The 21,615-nt window shown below is 56.6% G+C and overlaps 1 protein-coding gene across 1 annotated transcript in view; it reads left to right on the top strand.

Annotated features, from left to right (window-relative positions):
* Positions 1-3,954: 3,954 nt before the first annotated feature.
* The window catches only part of PTK2B (protein tyrosine kinase 2 beta), a gene marked incomplete at its 3' end in the record, with an annotated part of 39,848 nt that continues 22,187 nt past the window's right edge, over positions 3,955-21,615 (top strand). The window contains exons 1-6 of the mRNA XM_079298266.1: positions 3,955-4,011; positions 14,868-15,133; positions 15,723-15,901; positions 16,680-16,767; positions 17,677-17,756; positions 19,208-19,270. Of these exons, the coding sequence (XP_079154392.1) occupies positions 14,909-15,133; positions 15,723-15,901; positions 16,680-16,767; positions 17,677-17,756; positions 19,208-19,270 (635 nt within the window). The 5' untranslated portion in view covers positions 3,955-4,011; positions 14,868-14,908. The remainder of the gene's footprint in view (positions 4,012-14,867; positions 15,134-15,722; positions 15,902-16,679; positions 16,768-17,676; positions 17,757-19,207; positions 19,271-21,615) is intronic.

The following is a 21,615-nucleotide window of genomic DNA, read 5'->3' as shown; positions in this document are numbered from 1 at the left end:
GCACCGAGAGCAGAACCGGGACCGAGAGCAGAGCCGGGACCGAGACCAGAACCGGCGCCGAGAGCGGAACCGGCACCGAGAGCAGAACCGGGACCGAGATCAGAGCCGGCACCGAGAGCAGAACCGGGACCGAGATCAGAGCCGGGACCGAGAGCAGAACCGGCACCGAGATCAGAGCCGGCACCGAGATCAGAACCGGCACCGAGAGCAGAAAAAGCACCGGGATCCGAACCGGGCTCAACACGGGAACCGCGATCAGCACCGAGATCAGAACCGGCGCGGGACTCAGCACCGGCACCGGGCTGGGCTTTGGGATCGAGTTTAGGCTCGGGTTCGAGCTCTGCGGGCCCCGGGTTCGGTGCCGGTGCCGCCCCCTCCCGCTCCTGCTCCATGGCCACACCTGAGCGCAGGTGCGCGCCCGTTACTGCGCATGCGCGGCCACGAGAGCGTACGTTGTTGCCAAGCAACGAGTGGGTGTGGCATCAATTTAGCACTGCGGCGCATGCGCAAAACTTGGGCGCGGCCTTCGCTGCCAAGCAACGAGTGGGTGTGTCATCCCCCTGAATGCTTACTGCGCGTGCGCAGATACGGGAGCGTCGTTCGTTGCCAAGCAACAAGTGGGATGAAATCAATAGGGCACCGCTGCGCATGCGCGGTGGTGCTTCTCGTTGCTTAGCAACGGTGGGAGCATCATGTTTCCGCCCCCTCCCAATTTTCCAGATCCCGGCGCGTTTCCGTGGGAAACACCGGGAAAAATGGCACCGGGAGAGCTCTTCCCGCTTCTCCCACTGGGATCCAGTGACTGGGAGATGGGGCTGGGATGGAATTCCCAGAGAATCCCTGGCAGTGTCCAAGGAAAGGTTGGAGCAACCTGGGATAGAGGAATTCCCTGCCCATGGAATGGGATGGGATTGAAGGTCCATGGATCCCATCCCAAACCATTCTGGGATTCTGGGATCCAGGACACTCAGGATCCATCCCCAGGGATTTTTATGGAATTCGGGGATGGAAAAGGAGAGGGAGACCCTTCCTGGAGTCCCAAATTCCCTCTTGGAGAGGAGTGGGGATGGGGCTGGATCCAACCCCAGGCTGGGAGAGCCGGGAATGTGCAGCTGGATCAGGGCAGGATCCAGGGAATCCTCGGAGCCTTTGGCAGAGGGAAAGGAGAGCTGGGATTGGGGAAAGGGCTGGAGGGGCAGGAGCCAGGGAATGGCTCCACTGGGAAAGGGGAGCTTGGGGAGGGATTCCTGGCTGGGCTGGAATTCCCAGAGAATCCCCGGGCACGCATCCCACTCCCCATTGCTGGGATGAGCTTTTCCAGCGGGATAATCCCTTCTCCCCCATCCCGAGCTCCAGGATTCCATGGAAGGCAGGGAAGAGCTCTCTCCCCGCTCAGCATTCCCGGGCCTCTCCCGCCCCCGGGATGTGTTGCCATGGGGTTGCCATGGAATTTGTACCCGCAGTTTCCATGGAAATCGCAGGAGGCCGGGAATGGGATACTGGAGGGGGAGGGGAGGGATGGGGGGCGCTGCCAGGGCCCCACATGGAAAAAAATTCCAGCCCTTCCCGACCTCTGGCTCCCCAAATCCTGCTCTTCTCCCTTCCTGGAGATCCCGGGAATGTTCCTTTTTCCAGGGAATTTCGCCCCTCGTGGGGCTGGTTTGGGGATCAAGGAGTGGGAATGTTCCAGGGGATCCTTAATGGAATTATCCCGGCTGGATTTTGGGATATCCCGACCCCTCTCCCGTTTCCTCTTGGAAGTGGGATTGCTCCAACCATCCAAAGAATTCCCTCCAGGATTCCTGAGATGGGAAAAGAAGGGAAAATCCGGGATTTTTGGCCTGACTCCTTCTCCCATTCCCTTCCCAATCCCGATCCCGCTGTTCCCGAAGGATGAGAAAAATCGGGAAAAACCCGCGGGATGATCCCACGACCCGAACTCTTCATTCCACCCTCATTCCCAGGATTTGAGCTGGGAAAATGAATTTTCCACCCCCTAAACCCCAACCCCAAATAAATTATCCAAGCAAATCATGGAATCTCCGCCTTGCTGGAATTCCCCGGGGCCGGGAAGCTCCGAATTCCTTGGAATGCCGCGGGGAGCGGGGAATTTTTCCATCTCCAGGTGTTTCCCAGCCGGAAGATGGCAGCAGGCACCCGCGGCATTCCCGGGAGTGGGAGCAGCTCCATCCCAACCCTCTGCAAGCGCCTCCAACTTCTCCCTCTCCCAAATCCCGGCCGGATCCTGCGGAGCGGAGCTCATTCCCTCCTCCAACCTTTCCCTTGGAAAAAAAGTGAGTTAATCCCATTTTTTCCAATTTTTTTTTTTTAATTTTTTTTTCCTCCCCCCCCGGAGCGCCGCGACGATGGGAGAGGCGCTGCCAACAAATCCCGGCGGATTTTTGATTCCCAGCTCTCCGTGCCAATGGAAAAGGGGAGATTTGGGAAGCGGGGAGGGGGGTGGGAGGGAGCAGCGGTTTCCCGGAGCGACGGGATCGCCTTTGGGAAGGAAAAAAAAAAAAATTAAAAAATAAAAAAAAGGAGAGCATGGGATGGCTCAGCCGCCTCCTCAGCCAGTTCTCCTGTGAGTCCGCGCCGGGAATGGGGCAGGGATTTGGGATCGCGCTCGGATTTCGGGATGGGGAACGGGGAGCTGCGTTTTTATCCCCGAGGATTTCTCCCAAAGTTTGTGTGGGCGAGGTTGGGATGAGGGGACGGAGCGGGAGGAGGGTGAGGATGAGGATGGAGCTGCTCCCGCGTCCCAACTCCGCGGAGATTCCCGGAGGGATTTTTGAGGATCCTCTCCCCCCTTATCCATGGATTCCCGGAGGGAATTTTGGGGATCATCTCCATGGATTCCCGGGGGGATTTTTAGGGATCCTTTCCCCCCCTATCCATGGATTCCCGCGGAGATTCCCGGAGGGATTTTTAGGGATCTTCTCCCTCCTCTCCATGGATTCCCGGGGAGATTCCCGGCCCTGCGGATCCAGCTGGAGCCGGAGCGGGGGAATTGCGCAGCTCCGCGCGTGGGAGAGGCGCTGCTGGAGCTCGGGAATGGGAATCCAGGGATCCACGGAAGGATCCCAGATTTCCCCAGCTCCAGAGAGAGGGGTTTGCCAAAAAATCCCGGGATTCCTGTGCCTCATCCGCCCGGGAAAAGGATTTGGCGTCCCTAAAAAGTGAAATCGAGGTGGATTGATCAATCTGGAATTGCAAAAAAAATGGGAATTTATTGGGGGGGGGTTTGGAGAATGAGAGGAGCCCCGCATTCCCTTGGGATTGCTTCCCGTCTTTCAGGGATCGTGTCCCGCTTGTCCAATCTGGAACGGGGAAAACTTGGGAGCAGCAGGGCAGGAGAGGGAGCGGGAATGGGGATGGGAACGGGAATGAGCCTGGACACCATTCCCGGGTGGATCCCAGGCAGGGAAGGATTCTCCGGGTTGGGACAATCCCGGCTGGATGAGGAGCTGTAAATCCACAGCAATTCCCGCCTGGAATTTCGGGAAGCGCTCAGCCCCCTCATTGCCCCATTCCCACTTGGAATTCCCAGCGCATCTCAGGACCGCAGCCACCCCAAAAAATTTGGGGTGAGCAGCACCCCAGTGCTCCGCTCCTCTTCCCGCTTTTCCTCCTGCCATTCCCGTACTGGGATCGGGATCGGGACTCGTCCCGCGGGCGGAATTCCAAGGATCCATCCCGGGTGTCCCGGCACCGGGAAGGTGCCGCCGCTTCCCGGGGGAGGGGCGGCGCCCCGGGACCGCCTCCCGCTCCTCCCCCCTTCCTGCCCCGGCTCCTTCCGCGCTCCGGGATCCCCCCCGCACCTGGAGAAGGGATTCCCGGGGATCCGCGCCCGAATTCCCGCCTGATTCCCAAAACTCTGGTGGGATCCCCACCCCCCTCCGCCACCCCGCGCAGGCGAGGGGGATCCCGGAGCTTTTCCTGCTTCCCAGAGTTTTCTGGAAGTGATTCCGGCACACGCGGGATCCGATCCCACCGGGATCCAGCGGGAAGGTGAGAGTCGCTTCCCAGCCTAGGGAAAAACTGGGAAGAGTCGAGGGAATCCCATTCCCAACATTCCGGCCAGGTGGGAAAACCGGGATGAGCTCCGGGAGGGGGTGGTGGAGGTGGCCTTGAGAAACTCGGGAATTTGGGAATACGAGAGCCGAGGATCGGGAATTCCCTGGGATCTGCTGGAATCCCAATTTTCCCGGCGGTTCCCGGAGCAGGGAAGCGGGAATTGGGAATGTTGTGGATCTGTTCGGTTTTGGTGGATCCAGGAATTCCCTCGGGATCCGGATCACTGGGATTGGGATATCCAGGGGAAAGTTCCTGTAGGAAGTGGCTGGGAATGTCCCAGAGGGACATCCCGGGAATGTCTGACCAGGAATTGGGAAGGATTTAGGAATCTCGAGGTGCTGCAGGTGAGAAATCCCGGGAGCAGGATGCAAATCCCGGCCTCAGGGGTATCCTCGAGCTTTTCCAAGGGCTGGGAATGCGGTGTTGGAATCCTCTGAGCTTTTTTCCTGGTGGATGAAGTTGGAAATGTGGGGATTCTCCAGGTGGGATATGCACCAGAAGGGGGTAAAACCTGGGATAACCAGCAGGGAAATCCCACAGGGATAAAAGGAGGTTTTCCCATGGAAAAATCCTGCTGGCTTTGCTGAGTTTAACGCCAGGGATGGATCCTGGGAAGGATCCTGGGAAAAATCCCAGGAAGGATCTTGGAAAGGATGAGGACGGATCCAGGAAGGATCCCAGAAAAGACAAGGATGGATCCTGGGAAAGATCCTGGGAAGAACAGGAATAAATCCCATGAAAAACAGGAATGGATCCCAGGAAGAGCAGGGATGGATTGCAGGATGGATCCCAGAAAGGATCCCGGGGAAAACGGGGATGGATCCTGGAAAAGATTCCAGGAAAGATCCTGGAAAGGATGGAGATGGATCCCAGGAAGGGCAGGAATGGATCCTGGGAAGGACAGGAAGGGATCCCAGAAAGGACAGGAATGGATCCCAGGAAGAGCAGGGATGAATTATGGGATGGATACCTGAAAGGCTCCCAGGAAAAACAGGGATGGATCCTGGGAAGGATTCCAGGAAGGATCCCAAAAAAGACAGGGATGGATCCTGGGAAAGATCCTGGGAAGGGAAGGGATGGATGCCATGAAAAAACAGGAATGGATCCCAGAAAGGACAGGAATGGATCCTGGAAAGGAGTGGGGTGGATCCTGAGAAGAGCAGGGATGAATCCAGGAAGGATCCCAGGAAGGATCCCAGGAAGGATGGGGAGGGATCCCAGAAAGAATCCCAGGAATAACAGGGATGGATCCCTGGAAAGATCCCAGGAAGGATCCTGGGAAAGAACAGGGAGGGATCCCTGAAAGGATCCTGGGAAAGATCCCAGGAAAGATCCCAGAAAGAACAGGGATGGATCCTGGGAAGGACAGGGAAAGATCCCAGGAAAAATCCCAGGAAGGATCCTGGGTAATATCCTAGGAAAGATCCCAGAAATAACAGGGATGGATCCTGGGAAGGATCCCAGGAAGGATCCTGGGAAGGACAGGGAAAGATCCCAGGAAAAATCCCAGGAAGGATCCTGGGAAAGATCCCAGGAAAGATCCCAGAAATAACAGGGATGGATCCCAGGAAGGATCCCGGGAAGAACAGGGAAGAATCCTGGAAATAATCCCGAAAAGTTTCCCAGGAAGGATCCCGGGAAGAACAGGAACATTGGGATCACGAGAGGCCGTTTGAGGAAGCGGCAGAGAATAAAAAGGGGAACAGGAAGAGGCTCCCGACAGCCCCCGGGAAACCCCAAAAAACTCCGGAGCTGGGGCCAAAAACGGCCCCAAAAATCCCTTCTGGCAAAATCCCGGGATCCAACAGGAAAATCCCAAAATCTGACAGAAAAATCCCGGGATCCAACAGGAAAATATCCCGGAATCTGACAGGAAGATCCCATAATCTGATGGCAAAATCCCAAAAACTGACAGGAAAATCTCATGATCCGACAGGAAAATCTTGGAATCCAGTAGGAAAATCCTGGGATCCAGTGGATCCACGGATCATCCCAGAAATCTGGGAAAACTGGGATATTTGCAGGGGTGGAGTTGTTACATCCCAGGAAAATAGAAATTATTCCCAAGGTCATGGGAAGTTTTCTGGGATCTGAATTTTTCCTGCTTTTATCCCAGTGGGATCCTGGGATCTCCAGGGTTTATCCAGGTGTGATCCAACTTTTTCCAGCTGGAGATTGCGGCTGGAAAAGTGGGAATATTGATATAAATAAAGGAAATTGTTTGATTGGGTGTGATTCCAAGTTGGAAAGGTTCCTGAGAAAAACAAGTGGGAATGGGGTTTTAGATGAAAAAGGGATTAAGGGATGAATGTTGGACATGTGGGAATGATGGGAATGTGGGAATTATGGGAAAATGGGGATGAGAAATATCTGGGAACTAGGGATATGTGGGAATGATGGGAATATGGGGATGATGGGAATATCTGGGAATTATGGGAATATGGGCATGAGGGACACCTGGGAATTAGAGATATCTGGGAATGATGGGACTATCTGGGAATTATGGAAATATGGGCATGAGGGATACCTGGGAACGATGGGAAAATTGGCATGATGGGAATATCTGGGAATTAGGGATACCTAGAATTAGGATTATCTGGGAATGATGGGTACATGGGAATGATGGGATATCTGGGATTACGGGAATGATGGATGTCTGGGAATGATGGGATCCCATGGAATTCCTGGGACTGGCTGCAGGGCAGGGAATGACGAGGCTGAGAACAGCCAGACAGAATTCCAGAGGTTTTATGGATCGGGAATCACATTCCCAACAGCCAAAAAAAAAAAAAACCCGAAAAACAAAACAAAAAAAACCAAACCAAACCAAACCAAAACAAAAAAACAAACAAAAAAAAAAAAAAAAAAAAAAAAAAAGAAAAACCCAACAAAACCACAAAAATTGGGATTGAGGATCCCTGAGCTCCCTGGGAATTTCCCGGAATTCCAGGAGCTGTTTCCCGAGGCTGTTCCCACCTGGAGAAGCTTTTCCTTCCCAGATGGTTGGGGCTGAGTCCGTTCCCGGCTCGGGAACATCGGGAACATCGGGAACACGGAGCTCCCTCCCCGCTCTCCCCATCCTGAGTCATTCCCGGCACGTGGGACTCTGCCGGGGGCGGATTCCCGGGAAAAGGGGATGTGGGGAAAGGAGGGAAACGGGGAAAATGGGATGCAGGAAAAAATTGGAAATATGGGATACAGGAGAGATGGGACACAGGGAAAATGGGATGCAGGGAAAAACAGGGAGTTGGAGGAGATGGGATACAGGGGGAAGTGGGAAACTGGGAAAAATGGGAAGCAGAAGGGATGGGATATGGGGAAAATGGAAAGAAAGGAGATGGGACAAGGGGAAAATGGGAAGTGTGGGAAAGTGGGATACAGGGGAAAATGGGATGCAGGGGAGATGGGAAACAGGGAAAATGGGATGAAAGAGGGGAAGGGGAGCACAGGAAAATGGGATGCATGGAAAAACAGGGAATTGGAGGAGATGGGATACAGGGGGAAGTGGGAAAGTGGGAAAAATGGGAAGAAGAAGAGAAGGGATATAGGGAAAATGGGATACAGGGAAAATGGGAAGAAGAGGAGATGGGACAAAGGGAAAATGGGAAGCGTGGGAAAGTGGGATACAAGAGAGATGGGATACAGAGAAAAATGGGATGCAGGGGAGATGGAATGCAGGGAAAATTGGAAATATGGGAAAATGGGATACAAGAGAGATGGGAAGCAGAGAAAATAAGATGAAAGAGGGGATGGGGAGCATAGGAAAATTTGGATGCATGGAAAAATGGGGAACTGGAGGAGATGGGATATAGGGGGAAGTGGGAAACTGGGAAAAATGGGATACAGGGAAAATGGGGAGCAGAGGAGATGGGACAAGGGGAAAATGGGAAGTGTGAGAAAGTGGGATACAGGGAAAATGGGATGCAGGAGAGGTGGAATGCAGGGAAAATTGGAAATATGGGAAAATGGGATACAAGTGGAAATGGGAAGCAGGGGGAGCTGGGAAGTGAATGAGATGGGAAGCAGGAGAAAATTGGAGGCAGGAAAATTGGGATGCAGGGAAAAACAGGGAGCTGGAGGAGATGGGATATAGGGGAAATGGGATACAGGTGGAAATGGGATGCAGGGAAAATGGGATACAGGTGGAAATGGGAAACAGAGAAACCAGGATGTAGGTGGAGGTGGGAAACGTGGGAAAATGGGATACAAGAGGATAAATGGGAATTTGAAAAATGGAATTTAAAAAATGGATACAGGGAAAATGAGAAGTGTGGGAAAATGGGATGCAGGAGAGATGGGAAACAGGGAAAATGGGATGAAAAGGGATGGGGAGCACAGGAAAATGGGATGCAGGGAAAAACAGGGAGTTGGAGGAGATGGGATACAGGGGGAAGTGGGAAACTGGGAAAATGGGAAGCAGAAGAGATGGAAAATGGAATACAGGTGGGGAATGCAGCAGGGAAAATGGGATTCAGGTGGAAATGGGAAGCAGGGAGAGATGGGATGAGAGAGGAAATGGGGAGCACAGGAAAACGGGATGCAGGGTGAAGTGGGAAACGGGAAAATGGGATGCAGGGAAGTCGGGATGTGAGTCTCTGTCCAGCCACACCCACTCCGACGTTTTCCCACTCTGGAAAAGGTGGGATAACTGCCGGGAATAACCCGATGGCACAATGGGAGTCGGGTGGGAGAGCTGGGATTGGGGAAAGGGCTGGAGGAATGGGATACAGGGAATGGCTCCACTGGGAAAGGGGAGCTTGGGAAGGGATTCCTGGCTGGGCTGGAATTCCCAGAGAATCCCTGGATCTTCGGCAGTGTCCAAGGAAATCCTGGAGCACCCTGGGAACATGGGAAGTGTCCCAGGAATGGGATTGAAGGTCCATGGATCCCATCTCAAACCATTCTGGGATTCTGGGATCCAGGACACTCAGGATCCATCCCCAGGGATTTTTATGGAATTCAGGGATGGAAAAGGGAAGGAAGACCCTTCCTGGAGTCCCGAATTCCCAGTGAAGCCCCTGGATCCTGAAATTCCTTCCCAGAGAGGAGTTGGGATGGGGCTGGATCCAACCCCAGGCTGGGAGAGCCGGGAATGTGCAGCTGGATCAGGGGAGGATCCAGGGAATCCTCGGAGCCTTTGGCAGAGGGAAAGGAGAGCTGGGATTGGGGAAAGGGCTGGAGGGGCAGGAGCCAGGGAATGGCTCCACTGGGAAAGGGGAGCTGGGGAAGGGATTCCTGGCTGGGCTGGAATTCCCAGAGAATCCCTGGGAGCGTCCCAGGAAAGGCTGGATCACCCTGGGATGGTGGGGTTGGAATGGGATGGGATCTCAGATCCTTTCCCACCCAAACCATTCCGGGATCCCGAGCCCCTCAGGTTGGTCGGATCCCTCTGGAATTCCCAGTTTACCCAGTGGGAATTCACAGGTTTGGTGGGGGTGGGGGGGGCTGTGGGGGCTGCTCCCGGCTGTTCCCTGGGAAACGCAGCGATGATCCCGTGAGTCACTGGAATTCCTGCATGGATCGGGATCCGAGCCGGAGCCTCCCCGCGGGGCTGCGCCTCCCGGGAACGGTGACTCAGGCAGCGGCTCCCGGGATTTGGCTTTTCCCGGGATGGATCCCACTGGATGGCCCCGCCTTGGATGCGGGAATGAGGGTTTGGAATCTGCGGTGAGCTCCGGGGTGAGTCACAGGCACCCCCATTCCCAAAATTCCTGCAGCATTCCCACCCGGCAGAGGAGCTTTGGGATCTGGGATTTGGGGTTTGGAGGGGAACGGGAATTCCAGCGGCACTGGGAGTGTCCAGGTTCTGGTTTTGGGCACCAGGTTTTGGGTGTCGGGTCCCAGTTCTTGGTCCCGGTTCTGGTCCCAGTCCTGATGTTGGCTGCTGAATCCTGGTTCTGGGTCCAGGTCCCGGTGCTGGTTCCGGGGCTGGTGCTGGGTGCAGGGTCCTGGTTTTTGACTCTGGTTCTGGTTCTGGTATCAGTGTTGGGTGCTGGGTCCTGGTACCAGTTTCGGTACCGTTTGGTTCCAGTTTGGAACCGGTTTTAGTGCCGATTTCAGTGTCGGGTCCTAGTTCTTGTTCCCAATCATGTACTGGGTGCTGGGTCCCGGATCTGGATCCTGGTTCTGGTCCCAGTCCTGGTGCTGGTTCTGGTGGTGGCATTGGGTGCTGGGTCCCCGTGCCAGTCCCAGTTTTGGTCCTGGTGCTGGGTCTCAGTCCCGGTCCCAGTTCCGGTGCTGGTGCCGGTGTCTGGGACCCAGTGCCGGTTCTGGTTGCCAGCGTGGGGTGCTGGGACCTGATCCCGATGCTGGTTCCGGTTCCAGTGCCTCTGTTGGGTGCTGGTTCTGGCGCTGGGTGCCAGTGCTGGTTCTGGTTCTTGGTGCGGTACTGGGTCCTGGTCCCGGTTCTGGTGCTGGTGCTGCTGTTGAGTGCTGGGTGCCAGGTCCTGGTGTCAGCTGCTGGGTCCCGGTGCCGGTTCCGCTGTCAGGTGCCGGTTCTGGGTCTGGGTGACAGTTCTGGTGCCGGTTCCGCTGTCAGGTGCCGGTTCTGGGTCTGGGTGACAGTTCTGGTGCCGGTTCCGCTGTCAGGTGCCGTTTCTGGGTCCCAGTGCCGGTTCTGGGTCTGGGTTCCAATCCCGGTGCCGGTTCCGCTGCCGCTGTCAGGTGCCGGAGCTGGGTCCCGGGTCTCGGTGCCGGTCCTGGATCCCGGTGCCGGTCCTGGATCCCGGTGCCCCTGTCAGCTGCTGGGTGCCGGTTCTGGGTCCCAGTGCTGGTTCTGGTGTCGGGTCCCGGTGCTGTATCTAGGAGTGGGTGCCGGTTCTGGTGCCGGGTCCGGCTGTCGGGTGCCGGTTCTGAATCTCGGCGCCGGTTCCGCTCCCGATGCCGGTTCTAGGTCTGGGTGCCGGGTCCCAGTGCTGGTTCTGGTGCCGGTTCCGGGTCCCGCTGCCGGTCCCTCTGCGCACCCGTGTCAGTCACAGCAGGAAGCGCCGCCAGCGCGCGCTCGGCGACAGCGGCGACATCGGGGCCACCCCAGGGGGACACCCGGGCCAGTCGGAGGGGACACCTGGGACACCTGGGCCACCTCCAGGGGACACCTGGGCCACCCCAGGGGACACCCGGGCCACCCCCAGGGGACAGCGGGGACAGCGGGGACAGCCGCCAGCCCTCCGTAAGTGCCGCTCGCCACCCTCATCCCGGGAATTCCGCGCCCCGGGAATTCCGCGCCCCTCACCTGCCGGAACGAGGGGCGGATCCCGGGAAAACTCATCCCGGGGAATTCCCGAGGGGACCTCGCCCGGTGAGGAGCGGCGGAGGTGGGGGGGGACACAAAACTGTCACCGCGGTGCCACCCGCCCGCCGCCCGGCTTTGGCGACAGCGACAACTTATCCGGGAGCCGCCGGCTTGGGCGACTTCCTGGTGCGGGAGGTGGCCCGCGGGGACTTCGGCGGTGTCGCCGCGAGGAGGAGGCGACAGGAGGGGACACGGCCCGAGGGGACGCGAGTGGGGGCAGGGAGGGGACCTTGGTGACAGCGCCGGGCTCGGTTCCGTTTCCTCCGAGTCGCTCGGTGCCCCGCGGGTTGCGTCACGGGGATTTGTCCCCAAGGCGGAGGGGAGGTGACAGGAACGGCGACAAGAGGGGGTCAGGCTGTCGCCGCGAGCGCTTTTCCAGCTGTTCCAGGTGTGGAGCTGGGATGGGAAAATCCGGGATGGTGGGGGAGGGCGGGGTTGTCACTGGTGTCCCCTGCGGGGTTTGTGGGGACGCTGATGTCCCCTGATGTCCCCTGATGTCCTTTGATGTCCCAGCTCTGGCTTTGAGGGAATTCTCCTTGGGATATTCCATGGGATTTTCCATCCCTGAGTCCGGTTCCCGGCACGGGGACACCCAGGGGACATCCCAGCCCTGCTGTCCCCATGGGAACGGGGCTGGGAGGGAGAAATCCGGGAAAGAGGAAAAATTGGGGGCGAGAAAAAAAAAACCCCAAAACTCATAAATGGATTTTTTTTTTTGTCCCACATTCCCTAAAAAAAAAAAAATCGGTGTCCACTCTCATCCCTGTTCCAGGGATTTGGGATTATTCCCACCCAGCCGCAAACAGATCCGGGTTCTTTTGGGGATTTTGGGGACAGGAAGGGACGGGGTTTTGGGGGGAGGTGACCCTGTGGAGGGGACAAGGCCCGAGTGGCACCGGGGTGTGCAGAGGATGTGGCTTCTGCAGGGCCGGCCCGAGGGGCCCCGGGGGTGGAAAGAACGAAAAAAACCCCAAAACCGTGAGATGGGGGAAACAAAAAAAACCCACAAAAATACAAAACCAAACCCTAAAGAATAAAAAAAAATCCACCCCCGCCCCCCAAAAAAACAAAAACCAAACCCCAGAGAATGAAAAAAAATCCCAAAATGGGTTGGGGTCAGAGCGATTTAAATCCCATCCCATTCCAATCCCGACACCGCCCACCGTCCCAACTCTGGGAATTCCAGCCCAATTCCTTATTTCCCAGTGGAGCCATTCCCTGGCTCCTGCCCCTCCAGCCCTTTCCCCAATCCCAGCTCTCCTTTCCCTCTGCCAAAGGCTCCGAGGATTCCCTGGATCCTCCCCTGATCCAGCTGCACATTCCCGGCTCTCCCAGCCTGGGGTTGGATCCACCCCCATCCCAACTCCTCTCTGGGAAGGAATTTTGGGATCCAGTGGTTTCACTGTGAATTTGGGACTCCAGGAAGGGTCTTCCTTCCCTTTTCCATCCCTGAATTCCATAAAAATCCCTGGGGATGGATCCTGAGTGTCCAGAATCCCAGAATGGTTTGGGATGGGATCCATGGACCTTCAATCCCATCCCATTCCAACCCCACCATCCCAAACTGCTCCAAACCCACCCTTGGACACTCCCAGCGATTCTTTGGGAATTCCACCCCAGCCAGGAATCCCTCCCAAACTCCCTTTTCCCATTTTAAACCATTCCCTGTCTCCATCCCTCCCCCCTTTATCCCAAATCCCGGATCCCCCCGAGGCTCGGGAAGCAGCTCCGAGGATTCCCTGGATCCTCCCGGCGCATTCCCGGCGCTCCCGGCCGTGTTTAATCATTAACCCGAGCGGCTCCGGGCGGGGATCCAGCGCAGCCGGGTGCGCAATTCCACATTCCAAGGCTCGGGCACACCTTTGCTCCCGGCGCTGGCCCGGAAATCCCAACCCTCCGTCCCAAAATCCCGGGGAAGGGAGGATTTGGGGTCCCCTTGGATTATCCCAGACCCTCATCCAGTGGTTTTTTTTTTGGGAAGGGAGGGTTGGAGCCGTTTCCCGTTTGGCTGCAGTGACGTTTTTAAAATGGGTTGGGATTGTTGGGGGGTTTTTTTGTTTGTGAAAATGAAAGAGAAAATTGATCTAAATCGGGATGGAGGTGTCACTGTGGAGGTGACAGGGAGACAGATGTCACTGTGGAGGTGACAGAGATGTGGAGGTGACACTCTGGAGGTGACAGGGACATGGAGGTGTCTGTGAAGGTGACAGAGACACAGCGGTGTCACCTCTAAACCAACACCTGTGTCCTGTCACTGTGGAGGTGACAAAGACACAGAAGTGTCACTCTGGAGGTGACAGGGATGTGGAGGTGTCACTCTGGAGGTGACAGGGAGATAGGTGTCACTGTGGGGGTGACAAGGACATGGAGGTGTCTGTGAAGGTGACAGAAACACAGAGGTGTCACCTCTAAACCAACACCTGTGTCCTGTCACTCTGGAGGTGACAAAGACACAGAGGTGTCACTCTGGAGGTGACAGAGATGCGAAGGTGTCACTGTGAAGGTGACAAGGACACAGAGGTGTCAGTGTGGAGGTGACAGCGAGACAGATGTCACTGTGGGGGTGACAAAGACAGAGGTGTTGCTTTGGAGGTGACAGGGATGTGGAGGTGTCACTGTGGAGGTGACAAGGGCATGCAGGTGTCACTCTGGAGGTGACAGGGATGTGGGGGGGTGTCACTGTGGAGGGGACAATGACATGGAAGTGTTGCTCTGGAGGTGACAAGGACACAAAGGTGTCACTTTGGAGGCATCAATGTGGAGGGGACAAGGACACAGATGTTGGCCTGGACGTGACAGGGACACAGAGGTGTCACTGTGAAGGTGACAGGGATTTGGAGGTGTCACCATGGAGGTGACAGGGACACAGATGTTGCTCTGGGGGTGACGGACACAAAGGTGTTCTGGAGGTGACAACGATTTGGAGATGTCACTGTGGAGGTGACAAAGGCACAGAAGTGTCACTGTGGGGGTGACACGGATGTGGAGCTGGCACTGTGGAGGTGACGATGGCACAGAAGTGTCACTGTGGGGGTGACACGGATGTGGAGGTGTCACTGTGAGGGTGGCAAGGACACAGAGGTGTCACTCTGCAGGTGACAGGGACATGGGCATTGCTCTGGACATGGTGGGGACATCCCTTTTCCCCTTTTCCCCTTTTCCCCCCGGATTGTCCCCATTCCCACAGCTCCATCCTCCCCCCAGGGAAGGGATGCTCGGCTCCTAACGCCCAGGTGTCCTTCTCCCTTCTCTCCCCTTCTCTCCCCTTCTCTCCCCTTCTCTCCCCTTCTCTCCCCTTCTCTCCCCTTCTCTCCCCTCCTCTCCCTCCTCTCCCTCCTCTCCCTTCTCCCCCATTTTCCCCCCATTTTTCCCCTTCCCCTCCCGGGTTTCCCCATTCCCACCTTTCCATCCTCCCCAGGGAAGGGATGCTCGGCTCCTAGCGCCCCGGGGGCCCTTTTCCCTTTTCCTTTCCCCATTCCCACCTTTCCATCCTCCCCAGGGAAGGGATGCTCGGCTCCTAGCGCCCCGGGGGCCCTGAGCATGACGGCCATTCCCGCCCCGCTGGGACGCGCCCGCAGCGGCTCCTCCCGCAGCCTCTCCGGGGCTCCCGAGGCCATGGGGACGCCGGAGACGGATCAGCGGGATCCGTGGGATCAGCGGGATCAGGAGGAGACCCGCATCCTCAAGGTTTGCTTCTACAGCAACAGCTTCAACCTGGGAAAAAACTTCAAGCTGGTCAAGTGCTCCGTGGCCACGGAGATCCAGGTATGTGGGGAAAAGCGGGATTGAGGTCGGGAATACTGGGATGGTTTGGTTGAGGGTGAGTTTGGATCACCCTGGAATTTTGGGAAGTGTCCCAGGGATGGGGTTGAAGGGCCATGGATCCCATTGAAACCATTCTGGGATCCAGGACACTCAGGGATTTTTATGGAATTCAGGGATGGAAAAGGGAAGGGAGACCCTTCCTGGAGTCCCAAATTCCCAGTGAAGCCCCTGGACCCCAAAATTCCTTCCCAGAGAGGAGTTGGGATGGGGCTGGATCCAACCCCAGGCTGGGAGAGGCGGGAATGTGCAGCTGGATCAGGGGAGGATCCAGGGAATCCTCGGAGCCTTTGGCAGAGGGAAAGGAGAGCTGGGATTGGGGAAAGGGCTGGAGGGGCAGGAGCCAGGGAATGGCTCCACTGGGAAAGGGGAGCTGGGGAAGGGATTCCTGGCTGGGATGGAATTCCCAAAGAATCCCTGGGAGCATCCACGGAAAACTGGGATCCTGGAGACGCTGGGGTTGGACTGGGATGGTATTTCAGCCCTTTCCCATCCCACAATTCCATGATTCCCCGCGGATCCCCGTTCCCAGGAGGTGATCCGCTCCATCCTGCTGAGCGGGCGGATCGGGCCCGACATCCGTCTGGCCGAGTGCTACGGGCTGCGCCTCAAGCACGTCAAATCCGACGAGATCCACTGGCTGCACCCCCAGCTCACCGTCGGAGAGGTCCAGGAAAAATACGAGTGCCTCCACCTGGAAGCCGAGTGGAGGTGGGGTTGTCCCTCTCTGTCCCATTGTCCCGGTTTTCAGGGCAGGGGTCTGCCAACAAAGGCAGGAGCTTCTCTTGGAAATGGGGAGTGTAAACCCCCTCCCTCAAAATTATTATAAATTTGAAATTAAGGGGCTCTCAGGCAAAGATATGGGAATTAGGAATAACAGTTTTTTACTAGGAAAATTAAAATAGAAATGCAGTAAAGAAGTAAAGAACAATCCCAAACCCTGCCAGAGTCAGAATCCAAGCTGGCACAGTCAGTCAGTCAGGGTGGTGGCACAGTCCCATTCCATGGTGCTGCATCCTCCTGCAGGGGCAGATGTGGCTCAGCTGGAGCAGTGCTCCTGGAGAAGGGGCAGTTTCCTCTGAAGCTCCAGGGATGATGTGGAAGGGTCTGGCTTTCCTCTGGAATCCAGTGGGAAAGGCTGCTCTGGTGTTCCAAATGTCAGTTTTTGTCTGGGTAGGAAAGGCTTGGCTCCTGCCCTGGCTGGAGCATCTCCCAGTGGGATGATGGAATTTTATCAGCCATGCCCTGGGACTCAGTGGCCATGAACAGGAGATATCTGCTGGAGGGAGGATGGGCTGTGGGAAGATAAAGATGATTGCCCAGCTGGTTTAAAGATGCCCATTAGCAGGAGATATCCCCACAGAGATCAGGGGCACTGCCCCACCCGGCTCCACAGATGGTGGCAAAATTCACATTTCTGGCCACATCAACCCAAATTTTTGGGATGATTTGGGGGATCTCACGTTGCAGCTCCCGGGTTATTTTCCAGGTACGACCTGCAGATCCGGTACCTGCCCGAGGATTTTGTGGAGCGCTTCAAGGAGGACAGGACCACGCTGCTCTACTTCTACCAGCAGGTCAGGGCTGCTCCAGGATCCCAGAATTCCCAGAATTCCCAGAATTCCCAGAATTCCCAGGTTTTGTCACCTTTGGGGTGGTGGTGGCGCTGTCCCCGCTGTTGGGAATGGCCAATCCAGGGACATCTCATGTCACCATTCCTGTCACAATCCCATCACCGTCTTTGTCACCATTCCTGCCACCATCCCAAGTCACTGTCCTTGTCACCAATCCCTGTCACTGTCCCCTGTCACCATACCTGTCACCATTACTGTCACCGATCCCTGTCACCATCCTTGTCACCCTTTCCTGACTCCTCCACCATCTCGTCACTGTCCCTGTCACCACCCTTGTCACCATCCCCTGCCATTGTCCCCTGTCACCATCCCCGTCACCATCTCCTGTCACTATTCCTGTCACAATCCCATCACCATCTTTGTCACCATTCCTACCACCATCCCAAGTCACTGTCCTTGTCACCAATCCCTGTCACCGCTGCCTGTCACCGTCACCATCACCAATCCCTGTCACCACCCTCTGTAATGGTCCCTTGCCACCAATCCCTGTCACTATTCCCTGTCACTGTCCTTGTCACCATTCCCTGCTACCAATCCCTGTCACCCTTCCCTGTCACTCCTCCATCTCCCTGTCACCATCACTCCTGTCACCATCCCCTGTCTCCATCCCTGTCACCATCCTTGTCACCATTCCTGCCACCATCCCATCACTGTCCCCTGTCACTGTCCCCTACCACCAATCCCTGTCACCATCCCTGTCATTGTCCCCTGTCACCCTCCCTGTCACCATCCCCTGTCACTGTCCCTGTCACCATTGCCATCACCATCCCTGCCACCATCCTCTGTCCCCTGCGTGTCCCTGGGTGTCCCCTGCTGTCCCCAGTGTCCCCAGTGTCCCTGGTGTCCCCACAGCTCCGCAGTGAGTACATGCAGAACTTCGCCAGCAAGGTCAGCGAGGGCATGGCGCTGCAGCTGGGCTGCCTGGAGCTCAGGTATGGCCCGGTGTCACCTGTGTGTCACCTGTGTCACCCTGTGTGTCACCTGTGTGTCACCCTCTGTGTCCCCTGTGTGTCTCTGTGTGTCCCCATGGCGCTGCAGCTGGGCTGCCTGGAGCTCAGGTGCGAGTGTCACCCTGTGTGTCACCTGTGTCACCCTGTGTGTCACCTGTGTGTCACCTGTGTGTCACCTGTGTGTCACCTGTGTGTCACCTGTGTGTCCCCATGGCCACCTGGAGCTCAGGTACGGTCCCTGTGTGTCATCCTCTTGTCCACTTGTCCCAGTGTCCCCTTGTGTCCTTGTCCCCATGTGTCCCTGTGTCCCCTCGTCCTCATGGGTCCCAGTGTCTCCTTGTCCCCGTGTGTCCCTGTGAACCTGGGTCCCCGTGTCCCTCTGTCCCCGTGTCCCTCTGTGTGTCCCCTTGTGTCCCTGTGTCCTGTGTTCCTCTATCCATGTGTCCCTCTGTCCCTGTGTCTTTTTGTCCCCTTTAACCTTCTGTCCCCATGTCCCTCTGTCCCTCTGTCCCCTTTAACCTTCTGTCCCCATGTCCTTGTGTCCCTGTGTCCCCTTGTCCTCGTGTCCCTGTGTCCCCTTGTCCCCGTGTCTCTCCTGTTCCCTCTGCTGCCACGGCAGGGGGGAGCGGGAATGGGAATAATGAGAATAATGGGAATGGGAAGAATGGGAATGGGGAAGAGTGGGGAAATTCCAGATCTTTTGGGGGTGGCAGGGGGACATGGGGACATGAGGGGACATGGGGTTAATGATGGAAAGGGGACACGAAGACATGGGGGACCTGGAGGGACATGGGAGACATGAGAGGCATGGTGGACATGGGGACACGGAGGGACCTGGAGGGTCACAGGGGACACGAGCACATGAGGGAAGAGGGTGACACGTGCCATGGGCTGATGTCCCTGTCCAGCTGTCATGGGGGACATGGGGGCAGGGGGACATGGGAGACACTGGGGACATGGAGGGACACGAGGGACATGGGGACATGGAGGGACAAGGGTGATATGATGGACACAGGGACATGGAGGGACATGGGGACATGGAGGGACATGGGGACATGGAGGGACACAAGGGATATGGGGACAGGGAAGGATGTGGAGGGACATGGGGGATGTGGGGACATCATGGCAAACCTGTGCCCAGGGGGGACATTGGGGACACGAGGGACATGAGGGACACGAGGGACATGAGGGACGTGGGGACACGAGTGACAGGAGGGATGGGTGTGACACGTGCCATGGGCTGATGTCCGTCCGTCCGTCTGTCCGTGTGTCTCTCAGGAGGTTCTACAAGGACATGGGAGACATTGGGACATGGAGGGACATGGGGACAGGGGGACACGAGGGACGTGAGGGAAGAGGGTGCCACGTGCCGGGGCTGATGTCCATCTGTCCATCTGTCTGTCTGTGTGTCCGTGTGTCCGTGTGTCCGGCAGGAGGTTCTACAAGGACATGCCGCAGAACGCGCTGGACAAGAAATCCAACTTCGAGTTCCTGGAGTGAGCCCCGAGCCCCGCCCTGCCTGGGGCAGGCCTTCCTCACCTTCAGCACCATCATCCTCCTCGCCTTCATCATCCTCCTCACCTTCATCATCCTCCTCACCTTCATCATCCTCCTCACCTTCATCACCATCATCCTCCTCACCTTCATCACCATCATCCTCCTCACCTTCAGCACCCTCTTCACCTTCAGCACCATCACCCTCCTCACCTTCATCATCCTCCTCACCTTCATCATCCTTCTCACCTTCATCATCCTCCTCACCTTCATCACCATCATCCTCCTCATCACCATCACCCTCCTCACCTTCATCATCCTCCTCACCTTCATCATCCTCCTCACCTTCAGCACCATCATCCTCCTCACCTTCATCACCCTCCTCACCTTCATCATCCTCCTCACCTTCATCACCATCATCCTCCTCATCACCATCACCCTCCTCACCTTCATCACCATCATCCTCCTCACCTTCAGCACCCTCTTCACCTTCATCACCATCATCCTCCTCATCTTCATCACCCTCCTCATCATCATCACCATCATCCTTCTCCTCATCATCATCACCCTTCTCATCATCATCTTCATCACCATCACCCTCCTCTTCATCACCATTATCTTCATCACTCTCCTCATCCTCCTCATCTTCATCCTCCTCATCCTTCTCATCTTCATCATTGTCATCTTCATCATCCTCATCATCCTCATCTTCATCCTCCTCATCCTCCTCATCTTCATCATCCTCCTCATCTTCATCTTCCTCATCATCCTCATCACCATCATCCTCCTCATCCTCCTCATCTTCATCTTCCTCATCATCCTCATCACCATCATCCTCCTCATCCTCCTCATCTTCATCCTTGTCATCATCCTCTTCATCATCCCCCTCATGGTCCTCATCTTCATCACCATCATCCTCCTCATCTTCATCATCATTATCCTCATCTTCATCATCATCATCCTCTTCATCCTCCTCATCTTCATCTTCTTTATCTTCCTCATCCTCCTCATCCTCTTTATTTTCATCATCCTCCTCATCCTCCTGTGTTTCTTCATCCTCCCTCGTCTCCTCATCCTCCTCATCCTCTTCCTCACTGGGGAGGGACATGGGAACATCCGCCCCCCCTCCCCCACTCCAGATCCCCCTCAGACCCCTCTGGGACCCTCCCTGGGATTGGGAATTCCTGGGATTCTCTGCTCCCCCCCTGGATTGGGAATTCCCGGGATTCCCTGCTCCCCCCCACCATGGGATTGGGAATTCCCGGGATTCTCTGCTCCCCCCTACCATGGGATTGGGAATTCCCGGGATTCTCTGCTCCCCCCCCTGGATTGGGAATTCCCGGGATTCCCTGCTCCCCCCCACCATGGGATTGGGAATTCCCGGGAATCTCTGCTCCCCCCCCTGGATTGGGAATTCCCGGGAATCTCTGCTCCCCCCCACCATGGGATTGGGAATTCCCGGGATTCTCTGCTCCCCCCCACCATGGGATTGGGAATTCCCGGGATTCTCTGCTCCCCCCCACCATGGGATTGGGAATTCCTGGGATTCTCTGCTCCCCCCCACCCTGGGATTGGGAATTCCCGGGATTCTGTGCTCCCCTGCCCACCCTGGGATTGGGAATTCTCGGGATTCTCTGCTCCCCCCCACCCTGGGATTGGGAATTCCCGGGATTCTCTGCTCCCCCCCACCCTGGGATTGGGAATTCCCGGGATTCTCTGCTCCCCCCCACCCTGGGATTGGGAATTCCTGGGATTCCCTGCTCCCCTTCACCATGGGATTGGGAATTCCTGGGATTCTCTGCTCCCCTGCCCACCCTGGGATTGGGAATTCTCGGGATTCTCTGCTCCCCTCCACCCTGGGATTGGGAATTCCTGGGATTCTCTGCTCCCCTGCCCCATGGGATCGGGAATTCCCGGGATTCTCTGCTCCTCTTCACCCTGGGATTGGGAATTCCCGGGAATCTCTGCTCCCCCCCACCCTGGGGTCAGGAATTCCTGGGATTCCCTGCTCCCCTTCACCATGGGATTGGGAATTCCTGGGATTCTCTGCTCCCCTGCCCACCCTGGGATTGGGAATTCTCAGGATTCTCTGCTCCTCCCCACCCTGGGGTCGGGAATTCCTGGGATTCTCTGCTCCCCCCTCCCTGGGATTGGGAATTCCCGGGATTCTCTGCTCCCCTCCACCCTGGGATTGGGAATTCCCGGGATTCTCTGCTCCTCCCCACCCCGGGGTCGGGAATTCCTGGGATTCTCTGCTCCCCCCCACCCTGGGATTGGGAATTCCTGGGATTCTCTGCTCCCCCCTCCCTGGGATTGGGAATTCCTGGGATTCTCTGCTCCCCTTCAC

This window comes from Erithacus rubecula, assembly GCF_903797595.1.
Source record: "Erithacus rubecula genome assembly, chromosome: 2".
NCBI lineage: Eukaryota > Metazoa > Chordata > Aves > Passeriformes > Muscicapidae > Erithacus > Erithacus rubecula.
Note: the sequence above shows the minus strand (reverse complement) of the source record. Positions and strands in the feature narration are given on the sequence as shown.